The sequence below is a fragment of the Triticum aestivum genome, chromosome 7D (genome assembly GCF_018294505.1).
Source record: "Triticum aestivum cultivar Chinese Spring chromosome 7D, IWGSC CS RefSeq v2.1, whole genome shotgun sequence".
Taxonomy (NCBI): Eukaryota; Viridiplantae; Streptophyta; class Magnoliopsida; order Poales; family Poaceae; genus Triticum; species Triticum aestivum.
Window position 1 is genome coordinate 631,843,210 of NC_057814.1, and position 14,617 is coordinate 631,857,826.

General features: G+C 51.8%; 1 protein-coding gene across 1 annotated transcript; it reads left to right on the forward strand.

The window, feature by feature from the left end:
* The first annotated feature begins 870 nt into the window (after positions 1-870).
* LOC123168261 (U-box domain-containing protein 15) lies at positions 871-3,524 on the forward strand. Its single transcript, XM_044586134.1, has 4 exons — positions 871-1,301; positions 1,391-1,507; positions 1,617-2,042; positions 2,147-3,524. Exons 1-4 carry the CDS (start codon positions 951-953, stop codon positions 3,188-3,190), a joined length of 1,938 nt encoding a protein of 645 aa, XP_044442069.1. The 5' UTR covers positions 871-950; the 3' UTR covers positions 3,191-3,524.
* The last annotated feature ends 11,093 nt before the right edge of the window (positions 3,525-14,617 follow it).

The window sequence follows — 14,617 nt, forward strand, 5'->3', positions numbered from 1 at the left end:
GACTTATCATTTGGATACTTTATATCTAAGATATTATTTACCAAAACCATAGCTGAGACATTTGCCCCAATGAAGGCGGGGCCGATGAAAAGTTGAACCCCTTGCCAACCTAGTCAAAAGGTGTACACAGTCTCCTTGGCGCCTCTAGGGAAATAGCGCTCGTACGAACGGTATCCAGCCGCGTCAGCGCCAGCCCTTGTCTGCCTCGTCTTCTATGAATTTAGGGTTATGGGAGCGTGGTGGATCCTGGCCCTTGCCGGCAGGAGGGCTTTGTTTTTTAATGTTTTTTTAAATTTTCTTAGGGTTTGTGTCCTGCTTAGAGACGAGGAGTTGGTGGCTCTCTGAAGATGAAATAGGATTTTTCCCGCCTAGCATCCCGATTGGGTGGTGCTTCTAGCGTAGTTGGAGGGCGTGTGAAAGTCTGTCTACGGGGATCTCGCGGGAGTAGGTCGACGTTTGTCTTAAGTGGATCCACGTGAATCCGGTCTTTGTTCGTGTCTCGACAGGTTGGATATTCCCGTGTACGCATCTTTTCAACGGCGGCGGTTGCTGTTTTGGTGCATTGGTCCTATAGGGGTTTAGCACGACGACTTCCCGACTGTCTATTATAGCAAGTTTTGCCGAGCATCAGTGAAGGAGGGGCGATGAGGATGGCGCGTCTTCGGCTGGATTCAGTTTTTATAATCGCCCCTGGGTGGTCCTGATTGATGATGATGAATAAATGAGAAGGTTTACCCAAGAAGAAGAAAAAAAAGACATTTGCCCCAATATGGGTGACGTCTCCTCGCTTTTCCCGTTTGCTATTTTTGAAACCTACATGTTCCTGGAATTCAGCTCGGCCCGCCAAAACCATCCCTTCTTCGCCCTCCTCCTATTCCCTCCGCCCCGCTGATCCATCGCCATTTCCATCCCCGCCAAGCCAGCCTCCTGCTCTCCGTACCTGCGTACCGATGCTGTCGTCGATGTTCGGGGCGCGGCCGGCGGGGGAGCCGGACCCGCCGGAGCCCGAGCCGGAGCCATCGGGGCGGCAGCACTCGGACGGGGACCTGCTGGACGAGCTGGTCGCCACCGTGGGCGCCGCGCAGGCGTTCCAGGAGTTCCGGCGGTCGCAGCGCAAGGAGTGCTTCAACCTCCTCCGCTGGCTCCAGCTCGTGCTCCCGCTCATCGAGGAGCTCCAAGATGCGTCCCCGCCCCGCCCGCTCACCGACGACGCCCACCGCCGCCTCGCGCTCCTCAGCCGCGCCTTCCAGGCCGCCCGCCGCCTCCTCCGCTGCTGCCACGACGGCAGCAAGATCTTCCTCGTGCGTCATCAATCGCCTCTTCGATCGTGTCTCTTGCCGTCAACGGATTACCCGGATTTCTGATTCGTCGCTGGTTTTCATGGTCGCAGTCGCTGGAGGCCGAGGCGGTGCAGGGGAGGTTCCGGGCCGTGTACGAGAAGATCAACCAAGCCTTGGACGGCATGCCCTACTCGGAGATCGGCATCTCCGACGAGGTCAAGGAGCAAGTACGTTTCTTTTACGCACCCCGACTGCTCGATCAAATGCCTACAAGAAATCAAATTGTGGATTGGTTAATGCTGCCTCTGATCTAACTGGAACGGCAAAAGCGTGCAGGTGGAGCTCATCAACACGCAGCTGAAGCGGAGCAAGAAGAGGACGGACACCCAGGACATGGAGCTCGCCATGGACTTCATGGTGGTCCTACAGGACAAGGAGGACCGGAGCGCGGACAGGGTCATCCTGGAGCGGCTGGCCAAGAAGCTCGAGCTACAAAGCCTGGCTGACCTCCGCGCCGAGACCATGGCCATCAAGAAGCTAATCAACGAGCGCAACGGGCAGCAACCTGAGAGCACAAAGCAGATCATCGAGATTCTTAACAAGCTCAAGGAAGTTGCTGGCATAGACGAGAAAAACATCCTCGGCGAGGTCCATATTCCCAAGTACCTTGAGAAGTGCCCCTCTCTCATGATCCCCAACGACTTCCTCTGCCCCATCTCCCTCGAGATCATGACCGACCCCGTCATCATCGCCAGCGGCCGGGTCTGTGCTTCTCATTACCGGAAATTTTAGTCGCACACAATTGCGTGGGAAATTCGTCTTCATCTTAGTGATCTTAATCTGAATTCTCTAACTATTATTTGCAGACTTACGAGAGGAGAAGCATCCAGAAGTGGTTGGACGCGGGGCAGCGAACGTGTCCCAAGACGCAGCAGCCGTTGGCGCATCTGTCGCTGGCGCCGAATTTTGCTCTCAAGAACTTGATCCTGCAGTGGTGTGAGAAGAACAAGGTAGAGATGCAGACAAGAGCTGACGAACCTCCTGTTGAGGAAGTGAGTAAGGAGGTGCTCATCCCGTCATTGGTGAAGGACCTCTCATCCCCAAACCTCGACGTACAGCGCAAGGCCGCCAAGAAGATCCGGACGCTTTCCAAGGAGAGCCCAGAGGACCGCACACTTATCGTTGACAGTGATGGCATCGCGGCCCTTGTCGGTCTCCTGCTGTACCCGGATAAGAAGATCCAGGACAACGCGGTCACGTCGTTGCTCAACCTCTCGATCGACGAGGCCAACAAGGTCTTGATTGCCAAGGGGAACGCCATCCCATTGATCATCGAAGTCCTCAAGAACGGCAATGTCGAGGGCCAGGAGAACTCGGCCGCAACGCTGTTTAGCCTGTCCATGGTAGACGAGAACAAGGTGGCCATAGGGGCCTCGGGAGGTATGGCTCCATTGGTTGACCTCCTGAAGGATGGGACGATTAGGGGGAAGAAAGATGCTAGCACGGCCATCTTCAATCTATTGCTGAATCACCAGAACAAGTTAAGGGCTATCGAGGCCGGCATCGTTCCAGTGCTGCTCAAAATTCTTGACAACACGAAGCTTGGCATGGTTGATGAGGCCCTCTCCATCTTCCTCCTGCTTGGGTCCAACTCTGCATGCCGTGGAACGATCGGGACAGAGAGCTTCGTCGAGACGCTTGTGCGGATCATCAAGGAGGGGACCCCAAAGAACAAGGAGTGTGCGCTTTCTGTTATCCTCGAGCTTGGATCACACAATAATGCCCTTATGGTGCATGCCCTTGGGTTCGGCCTCCAGGAGCATCTCACGGAAATTGCCAAGAACGGCACGAGCAGAGCACAGAGGAAGGCAAACTCTTTGATTCAGCTTGCCCAGAAGTGCCAATCCTAGAAGAAGAATTATGCACCGTGGAATTAAACCACTTGATGAACGCAGCTCGAAACTTAACCAATGGTTTTGCCTGAATAGTGTTGGTAATGGAAAGAGATGGAGAAGAGCAATGCACATTGATGGGAGGAGAATCTACATAGATGGCTGTCAGGTGAGTTTCTAAGAGGAATGAAGATGGTACATACACAAGTGAAAATCTCTGACAGTTAATTTTGTTCATCGGTTGAAGAACTGGAAGAAATGAAGGACATATACTGTACTCACTATTTATTGGCATTGAAATTTCGTTGTAAGTGATATTATATGGTAAATATGTGAAAGATGTGTTGATATTTCTCTAGGGAAGTAATTCTGAAACTACTGAATTTTCGTCCAGACAGTGGACTCGGCAAAAAAAAAAGTTTTTTCTTGGGCCAAACAGGCCATTAGTTGCTTTATGATCGAAGTGGCATTTGAGGTTGGTTTACTAGGCATGGCCCACTAGACTGCACCACTATTTAGTGTAGGGCTTGAACAAACGAGTTTTTTTCCCGGAAAAAGAACTTACAAGAGATGCTTATCTGTGATGGCCCTGTTTTACTAGGAAGCTTCCTTGATGCTTCGGGGCTCTACATCCCAAATGCCCAACAACTGTACTAACACACATCTTCTTGAGCATAAGCATATCTCCAACGTTGTTATTTTTTTCGAAAAAACTTCCAATCTATTCATCTTCAATTATGGCAATACAACGAACACCAGAAATAATAAAAATTACATCCAGGTCTGTAGACCACCTACCGATGACTACAAACACTGAAGCGAGCCGAAGGCGCGCCGCTGTCATCGCCCGTCCCACACCAGAGCCGGGCAAAACTTGTTGTAGTAGACAGTCGGGAAGTCGTCGTGCTAAGGTCCCATAGGACCAGCACAGCAGAACAGCAACCGCCGCCGATGAAGAGTAGCGTAGATCGGTATGATCTAACCTAAAGAAACACAAACATAGACGAACTACGACCAGATCCGAGCAAATCCACCAAGGATAGATCCGCCGGAGACACACCTCCACACGCCTACCGATGATGCTAGACACACCACCGGAACGGGGGCTAGACGGGGAGAACCTTATTCCATCTTCAGGGAGCCACCGCCGTCTCGTCTTCCTGAGCAGGACACAAACCCTAACAAAAGTTGATGAAACATCTAAAAACGGAGCCCTCCCGCCGGCAAGGGCCGAGATCCACCGCACTGCCATGGCCCTAAGACCACAGGAGACGAGGCGGACCGGCGGCGGCGGCGGCGGGAGGCAAAGGAACCCAAAGTTTTCTTGGGGAGTAGGCCGAGCCCTAAAACTCCAACGTTATTTGTTTGTTTGCTCTATTTCACGATCTTCACAAATTCAAAATCTGAGCATAAGTATGAGTTTATGCCATATAGAGGAGATAATGTTGGGGGGTTGAAACAAGTGAAAAACAAAAAAAATCTTCCAACAACTCAGCTCACAATTAGGACAACAGGAAGACCTCATGATGAATATTGTGCAAGTAATTAAAAAAAAAGAATATTGTGCAAGAAGTAGGGATTAACATACAACTAGAATGCACATAGATCAATATGTCGATGAAACCTCTCCTATGGACTAATGCGGGTACATAAACATGCCTCCTTATGAAGACCTAGAGCTCATTTTAGGATGCTCATTATTGAAATATACAAGACAAGTTTTATAATGTGAATATCCCCACCATTATTTTAGGATGCTTATGTACTTTACCGTTGCCACTGTTACAATTACTACAAAACTACTACTGTTACTTTTGCTACTATTACAGTTACTTCCATACTACTTTGCTACTAAATACTTTGCTGCAGATATTAAGTTATCCAGGTGTGGTTGAATTGACAACTCAACTGCCAATCCTTGAGAATATTCTTTGGCTCCCCTTGTGTTGAATCAATAAATTTGGGTTGAATACTCTACCCTCAAAAACTGTTGCGATCCCCTATACTTGTGGGTTATCAGTGGCCGTCTGCCAGTCCCAGCACGCCGACTCGTCGAAGACGGCGTCGCGAGTGACATGCACCCGCTTGCCCACGGGGTCGTAGACGCGCCACGCCTTGGATTGTCCGTGCTCGTACCCGATGAAGACAGTGCGCAGGCTGCGGTCGTCCAGCTTCTTGAGCCCTGGCCGTGTCACCTTGGCGTGTGCGACGCAACCGAATGTGCGGAAGTAGCTCACCTCCGGCTTGTCACCGTGCCAAGCTTCGTACAGCGTCATGCCGCGCACCGCCTTCGTTGGCGCGCAGTTCAGCAGGTGAACAGCGGTGGTCACCGCCTCCCCCCAGAACTCGTTCTGCACTCCCTTCGCCTTTAGGAGGCACCGCGCCGTCCCGACGACGGTCTGGTTCCGGCGCTCTACGACGCCGTTTTGATGCGGCAAGTACGAGGCAGTGAGCTGCCGGCGCACACCACAGTCGGCGCAGTACTCCCCGAACTCAGTTGAGGTGAACTCGCCGCCCCTGTCCGTTCGCAGCGCGTGCAGCTTGACGGAGGTCTCCACTTCGACGCCGGCCTACCAGCGCTTGATCGCCGATGGTGCCTCATCCTTTCTGCTCAGGAGCACGATCCACATGTAACGTGACTTGTCATCAACGAGCAACAGAAAATACCTCTTCCCTCCGTGCGTCGGCGGCGAGATCGGGCCGCACAGATCACCGTGGACCAAATCCAGGCGATCACCAGCCCGGTAGTTTGCCTCTGTAGGGAACGGGGCACGCCGCTGCTTGCCGACGAGGAAGCTGTCGCACACCTGGTCGGTGTGCTCGACCAGGGGCATGTTGCACACCATGTCGTCCTGGGCCAGCTTGCGGAGCGCGTCGAAGTTCAGGTGGCCGTAGCGGGCGTGCCAGCGCCAGGCATCCTCATCGGCTGTGGCCGCTAGGCACACTGGCCGTGTGATCTCCAGCTCGACGGTGTAGAGGCGATTCCTCGTCCTGTACACCCTGGCGATGATGTTCTCCTGACGATCGCGCACCACCATCATGCCGCTCCGGACCAGAGCGGTGCACCCCGCCTCGTCGAGCTGTCCAACGGAGATGGTCGAGGTGCGGAGGCGTGGTATGTAATATACCTTTGAGAGCACACGGTGACGCCCTCCGTGAGCGACGAATACCACCGTCACGTGCCCCTCGATCTCGACCACCGACTCGTCACCGAAACGCACCGTGCCAGCGACATGGCGATCCAGCTCAGAGAAGACGGTTGAGTTGCCCGTCATGTGGTTTGACGTGCCGGTGTCCAGGTGCCAGAGTGGTTCCTTGGCGTCGTCGGCGGCCCCGAGGCTGACCTCAGCGCCTTCCTCGTGGAGGTGCACAGTCTGGTCGCCGCACACGTCCAGATCGGGCTCGTCGGGCAGCGGCGTCACCTGCGCCATAAGAAGCACAGGATCTTCGTCCTCTACCGCTGCGACGTGCGCCTCGACGCCGCCCTTGTCCTTCATCTTCTTGCGGCACTCGCGAACCCAGTGGCCTCTAATACCGCAGTAGCGGCAGTTGCCGGCGCGCTTGGGGCCAGCCTTTCCGCCGCTTGGGCGTGCTGCGTTCTTGCCACGATCGTCGTGGCCCTTTCCGCGCGGCTTCTTGCCGCCGTTGGCCCCCCATTGGAGGACCCGCCTTGATCACCGCGCCCAAGGCATGCGTTCCACTCCTCTAGAGTGAGCAGGAGCTTGCTGCCGCCCTCCTCTTCGGCGTCCAGCTCATACCGCTCCTCGGCCGCCTTGCAACGACCGACGATTTCCTCGATTGAGGTGGAGTCTAGGTCGACCAGGTTGTCGATGGAGATCGCGAGCTGCGAGTACCGCTTGGAGATGATCAGCAACCACTTCTAGATCACGCGCTTGTCGCTGATCGCATCTCCGAGCTCCCCAAGACGCGCGCACGGCCCTGTGAGGCACATCGCCAGATCATCAATGGACTCACCGGGGTTATGGCGCAGCTGGTCGAATTCTCCCCGCAGAGTCTGAGCCTTCGCGTCGCAGGCGTGTTTTCGCGCGCATGGCGCGGATCGCCTCCTAGAGTTACTGGGAGGTCTTGTGCTTGCGTAGCATGGGCAGCATCTCGGGCGGCACCGATCGGAGGATGAACTCCATCGCGCCCTTGTCGTTGCGGTACCCTTACTCGTCGTCGAGGTCTTCTGCTCCCTCGATCGCGCGCCACATCCCCCTCGCCTGCATCCCGACCTCCATGAGGAGGCTCCACTCGGCGTAGTTCGTGCGGGTCAATGGTGGCACGTTGGCGTGACCCGACACGACCGGGGCATACTGCCTCGCCACCGCCAGCTCGCGCCCTTGGTCGGCTGCAGACTTTGGCGAGCCTTTGCTCCCGTCGTCGTCGGCGTCCCCTGCCTTCTTCTTGCCATCATCTCCTGCCATCACAGGCACCCAGCAACGCGGCTCTGATGCCACTTGTAAGACCTAGCGCTCAAGCTCACACGAGAGGAAGATGAAGAAGTTTTGTGCCGCATACAACCTCGCAGCTTTTCTGCTCTCTTTTCTTCCTTGTTATTCACTAATTACAGAAGCTAACTGAAAGCGAAAACAAAGGGCACGAACGGGTCGTGAGCGCTGCCATCCCAACGCTCCCCGCGCATCGCCCGTGATGCGGCCATGACCGTATCCCTCGTGCCATCCCACGATTAGGTCAGGGCTGCTGAAAGAGCTAACTAATCTACGCCTGAGTCGCAGCTCAGGTTATCTGCAAACTGAAGAAAAAGAAAACTCTGACGAAACTGACAGAGACTAAAACCTACACTTAAGTCTGACAAAACTGGAAGTGCATCAGCAGCTAGTTAACTAACATTTACATAGTCCAACACAAAGTCTGGAAGTTGGCCCAGCCAAGTCTCACACACATCAACTCCCAGATTAGCTCCATATGCAGCTAAACATGTGCCACCCTATTACAATCCCGAGGGCAAGACACAACACTACTAACAGAAAACCCCACATGCATTTGGAATTTGATGCTCCTGATAATAGCTCCTAAATTCGCTAGATCATAATCTTTAGAGTTTACTGCCCTCATCAGCTGCTTGGAGTCAGTTTCAAACAAAACCTTATCACATCCTATATTAATAGATATTTTTATAGCATACAACAAAGCCAAAGCATTAGCATGCAGAACATCTGAGATATGCGCCAGTTTGCCCGTCCCTGCAGCCCTCGCTCTGCCTTGGTCATCTCTGATGATGAATCCCTAGCCACCGGAGTTGGTTTCCCTGTGAAAAGTCGCATCAGTATTAATCTTGAGAAAACCATTTGGCGGCCGAGACCATTTTTGGTCCAGCTGCTGCTTTTGCCCTTTAATAGTCTTATTATTGCTCTTCATTACACTTAATACATGATAATTAATAGAAGAGCAAACATCCTCGGGCGAGATAGAGGTTTCACCCGAGTTTGCCTTATTGCGCATAAGCCACCAGTGCCAAAGAAGCAAACATGTTTTTATTTTAACGTCCTCTACAAGATTAAGAATTTGTTCTATGGTGCTTAAGGCACTAGTGCAGCCAGCCAAAAGCAGTCTAACACGCTCCAGATTTAATCTCCTCCATACCTCCTTAACTTTCTTACACATAAAAAAGCAATGTCCTCCCACTTCGTCAAATCTAAAGCATACAGGACAGCAAGTATCTACCTCCGTACCTCTGCTTTGTGGCTTTGCTGTAATGGTATGCTGTTTGTAGATAAACGCCATAAAAAGTGAAGGACTTTATTTGGGAGGCGAAGCGACCATAGTTTTTGCCAATCAAACTCGCCATGTTCCTCATCTGCACTTGAGGTGGAAGTTAAGCCTGTACTAGATTCCCAAGCAGCACTATCAACTGCTACTCTATAAGCAGATTTAACAGAAAAAGTACCTATCTGTACCATTCTTTTTTGTATAGAAGTGTGCCATACCAACAAAGCGAGGAGAGAATGTGATATGAGCGTTAATTTCCTTTTTTTTAGGGCAAAACCAAATTTTGTTCATCAAAAACCACATGAAGTGGGATACATGTAAGTCATCGGGTTGGCCAAACGAGACGTGGCGCCCCGAACCTAAAGAGTGGGTACTTGGCTAAGCTATGTGCCTCTAGATAGTTAATTTCCTGTTTGACGCGACGCCTAGAATCACACAAAGAACAACCCAAAACGGGCCAGCCCATTTAGCTGTACAGTAGTTCCCCGATATTTGAGAACCTCCATGATGGTTTCGGTCCGCTTTTTATGGGGGTAACTAACCAAGGGTACCTCGTAAGGGTCACTTTTAGTGGGCTGAGAGCATGCCAAGTAACGCTCTCTCAGCCACCGCCACGTGTGGTAAGCTGGGTTCTTCCTCGGGATTATTTTATGTACACGTTTTCGGGTTTATGATGTTTTTTTTTTATTTTTTTGGTTTCTGGCCGTTTTTTCCAAGATTTTTGAGAAAAATTAAAAATAAGTAAATTGCGCGAAAGAGCGTGTTTTTTTTCTTCCATAAGAGGCACAGATTTCTTTCTCATGTAGGTACAGATTTGCTTCTCGTGGTGGCATGGATTTGCTTCCGTGAGCCTCTCGCAAAGGACAAAAACACGGGTTTTTCTTTCTTTCATGAGATGCCTAAATTTGAGGCAAGGGTTTGTTTCCACGACTATCGGAAAGGAAACAACGTGTTTTCCTCTTCCGCAAAAGACATTGATTTTCTTCCTGTGAAGGCACATATTTGCTTCCGCGAGAGACACAACTCATAAAGGAAAAAAGTGGGAAAAATCGCGCTTCCAGCTCGTGTTTTTCTTCCTTTTTTTCCTGAAAAAAAGATCGTCGAAACCTAATAACATAAGATCTATATTCGAAGACCTTGACACGAGAAAATCATCGGCGAAAACGGTTCGGGATTTGGACAAATGGTTTAAGAGATAAAAACGTTTCGAGTAAACAAATTTACAAAAAAAAAATCAAGGTTACAACAAGTGGTGCATGTGCAATGCACAATTTGTCAATATGCATCACATATCGGAACCTGCAATGGTGGGAGTGATCTTTACAAGGTACTCCTTAATTAGGCTTTTTACCTTTTTTTTCTTTTTTTTGCTGTTTATTTTCCTGTTTTCTTTGGGGTTATTGTTTCTACGCAACACGCGACCCATATTAAAGTTGCATAGTTGGGCCATAATTTGCACTGACATGCTTTTTGGGCCATGATTTAACTAGGTTAAATCGAAACGACCGTAGGTCACCTCTCGAAACCCTCGAAAAAAAACAAGTCACCTCTCGCTAAGCCACGTACACAATGCGGCGGTCGTCTAGATCGGTGCCGCCGCTTCTCTCCCGTCTCCGGCGCCACGCATCTGCACATGGAGGCTCCGTCCTGCCGGAAGGATTATCAAGCCGGATCCGGACGTGGTCGTCGAACCGGCCGCACTTGTGCTCCTGCTTCGGCGGCAACCAGATAGTGCAGAGGCCACAGCATCTGTACGTGGCGACGGATGACTGGAAGAATGGCTTCTCCCTGCACAAGCTCGGCTTGGACGACCTCCTCGGCGGCCACGCATCCATGAAGATGGAGCCGGAGCGCCTCCCGGAGCCCGCCCTCCATCTCTGTCGTGGAATTGTCACGGCAGATGTCCTCAAGCTAGGACTTAGTCGTGGAGCCATCGCCGCTAGGAAGCTTGAAGGGGTTAAGCGGGACAAGGAACACGAGGGGTTATACTGGTTCGGCCCCTTACGGTGAAGGTAAAAGCCTACGTCCAGTTGAGGTGGTATTGATTAGGGTTTCGAGGACCAGGGAGCTTAACTGCTATGCCTGGCTCTCGACGAGATCTTTCTTGCCCCTAAACCGCTGCCGGGTCGTCCCTTTATATAGGGAGGCTGACGCCCAGCAGCTCTCAGAGTCCCGGCCGGCTCATAAGAGTGTCCGGCTCGGACTCTCAACTATTCTTGCCTTACGCTACAAGTTCTACCATAATGGCGGTTGTAACTACGGGCCTTAAGCCATCTCCGGGTCTTAAGCCCATCTTCGGCCCGCCGTCTTCAAGCTTGGCGCCGGGCTTCAGGTGATGACCCTTATGTATAACCCGGCCCCGCCGGGCGGGTGACTCTAAGGGTTATATCCTCAACATTAGGCCCCAGATTGATTTGAGCCGGCTCATGTCAATCTTCAATCCTTTCAACAGAAAAATCTCCGGCTTACGTTTGTGTGAAGGCCATAACCCGGCATGACGTCATCCTCTGGTTTCCGGGTAATCCATCGTGACGTCATCTTCCATTAAGTCCATTTTTTACTCCACCATATCCGCAACGGATCTTATCTTTACTGCCATCCCAAAAATCGAGGCGTTTTATGGGGAGATAACCACGCCGTGGTCTCCTCGTTTCTCGCGCCCACTTATGAGTCTGGCCTTATAAATAGTCCGGCCCGATGAGCCTTCAGCCACCCGTCTTCCTCCTCGCGCCACTGTTCTTCTGCTCGAGCTCTGTTGCTGTCGCCGCCGCGGGTCTCCTCCTCCTCACCAACTCCGGCCGCTGCATCGACCCGTTGTGTCCAGAGAAAAACGGCGGCGACCTCCGCGACTCAGCAGCACCTATAAGTCCTTGCTGCCCCGTAGAACAGATCTGCAGTAGGGTTCTTCCTGTTCTTCCCGTGTTCTTCATCGTTCTTCGCGGGTTCTCAGTAGATTTCATTTTTACCACCCTTCTTGATCTTAGACTTGCATAGAACCACTGCGGTAGCTGTTTCACTTCCATTCCCAATGTACATAGGCTCCTTTTTACTGCATAGTGGCTCCGTTCGAACCCGCAAACTTCTTCTGCGTCTGTTTTAGGTCTAGAAATTTTCCTTTTCAGCCGACCGTTTTGATCCAAATTAGTTACTGCAATGTGCGAAACCTGTTTTCACCACACTTAGTAAAAAACTGCACCCGTTGAGTCATGGCGGTTTACATTTCCGGTTTACAGAAGCCACGCGCCGTAGAACCTTCCGGCTCAAAGGAGGCCATGCGCCATAAAAAATTTCGGCTCATCTGTGACAAGGTCGTAGACAATCGAATTACTCTCAATACCACCGGCGGCTTAGATAACCCGATGCACCTAGATATATGTCATTAGTCCCCTCCATAAGCAGCCACTTTAACATTGATCTGTAAATTTCCTCCGGCTTGTAATTAAACCGGGCATGTTTCCTTTTATCATAGGCTTCCGACTTTCACCATGCCTCCCAAAGCTCCTAAAGCACCCATCACTTGCAATTGGATGAGGTCCAACGTCACCGACGAGACCTTAGCGGATTTTGTAAAGTCGGGTTACCTGCCCAAGAAGGACGTCATGTCCTACCGTGCCCCTGACCCATCAGAGGAGAGACCACAGCCAAGGGACGGGGAGGTGGTAATTTTTGCGGATCATATGAGCCGGGGCTTCGCACTGCCCGGCTCAAAGTTTTTTAGAGATGTGCTGAACTTCTTTGATCTGCGGCCACAAGACATAGGACCCAATTCTGTGTCCAATATATGCAACTTCCAAGTGTTCTGCGAAGTCTACCTTGGAGAAGAGCCCAGCCTGCTGCTCTTCAGAGAGCTCTTCTACCTGAACCGCCAGAACGAGTGCGCCAACGGGCCAAGTTTGGAACTTCGCGGAATCTCCATTCAGCGACGGAGAGACTGCCTCTTCCCTTACGCCGAGCCGCCAAGCCACCCAAAGGACTGGAACCAGACGTGGTTCTACTGCCAAGACACATCGCCGGCTGACGAGAGCCCGCTGCCCGGCTTTCGCCCCTCGCGTCTGGAACCAACACACCCTCTGTCAGACAAGCTAACTCAAGCAGAGCGCCAACCTCTGCTCCCCACCATTAACAAGATCAAGGCTCTCCTGGGCAATGGTCTCAATGGAATTGACCTGGTCCGGGTCTGGATCTCGTGGCGGGTGATCCCCTTGAGCCGCCGCCCCGGCTTAATGTGTGAGTACACAGGCCGGAAAGATGACCCCCTGCGACATAGCTGCAACGATCTTCCTGAAGACGTTGCTGAGGACATGACCAAGGCTCTCTTGAACGAGAGCTTGGCTGACTGTGGGAGGACCGGCTTAAGCCCCTTCTGCAAGACCAACCCGGCCCCAGCGGTAAGCCGCTGATCTGGACATCTTATTTTCTTCCATAGATAGCTTTCTTCTGAACCTTAAGAAATCGTCATTTTATTCTTCAGGCCGATGACAAATTCTGGAAGGTCAAATATGACCATGAGGCGGCCAAGAAGGCCAGGAAGGCTAAGAAAGCCGCCAAGAGAGCCGCTCCCCGCAAGAAGGGAAGTAGGCCTACTGCTTTAGAGCTGCTGCAACTAAGCGACAGCTCCGAGTCAGAGGTAACCACTGAACCTGTAAGCTCTTGTTGTATTTTGTTGTTTATTTCTGTCCACCTTATCAATACTGTTCATCAACAGGATGACACCGGAGCAAGTAACCCGGTGGTTGAAGAGGTAATGACACTTTCCTCCGACTCGGAGCCCTTGCCAAGGCTGAAAGTCCGAAGGGTAATCCGAAAAGTAAGATTTTCTCATCCTTTAGCTTATCAAGATCCTCAATTTCTTTTGAAGCAACAGATTCATGAGAGCCGGCGACACACCCGGACCAACAAGGACGCTGACCTCTCCTCCGGCTTACCTGACGCATTGAGGAAACGCCGAACCGAGGTTATCTCCAACTTGTACCCTTTTCATCCTTTGGCGGGTGTTTTACGTCAACCGCTCAATTCTTCTGATTCAAACTATCAGGAAACCTCACCCTCCTCTGGTGACTCGATGCAATCAAACCTGCCGGCCTTCAAGACCGTACCCGGGTAATGATGATCATCTCTTGTTGTGCTTATCTTTGCTCATACCTTTGTACTAACATTTTTGTCTTTTCAGTGCCCAGGCAAAGCTCACCAAGAGGGCGAAAAAGAACAAGCCGGTCGAAGAGCCGGACTTGCCTGAACCGGAGGTAGCAGCTCAAGAACCGCCAGCTGCCTCTGCTCCTGAAGCCACCGCTCCAGCCGACAAGCGAACCGCAGAAGCTTCTTCTAACCCGGAGACCTCCGGCCCGGCTCATCCGGTCAATGACCCGGACGTGGTAATCACCCGGACGGAGTTTGTTGAGCCGGGGAGACCTACTGCGCTGGCCAAGTGCTCCGCCAAGGAGGAGTTGCTAGAGCACCGCCGGGCTAATCTGGACCTCACCAACTACGCCAATCTGAACATCGGAGAGATCGTCTCCGGCTATGTCAGTCAGGTGCACAAGAGCCGGGATGTAGAGATCGGCATGGTGAACCAGATTCAGCAGAAGTCTGAGGTACCACTCTCCTTTCTTCTTGCTTACTGCATAGTTATCTTGTTATTCTTACCATACTCTAGCCCCCAAGTCTACCACTTATGATAGAATATGTTGTAGACTTATCTTCCGGCTTACTCGC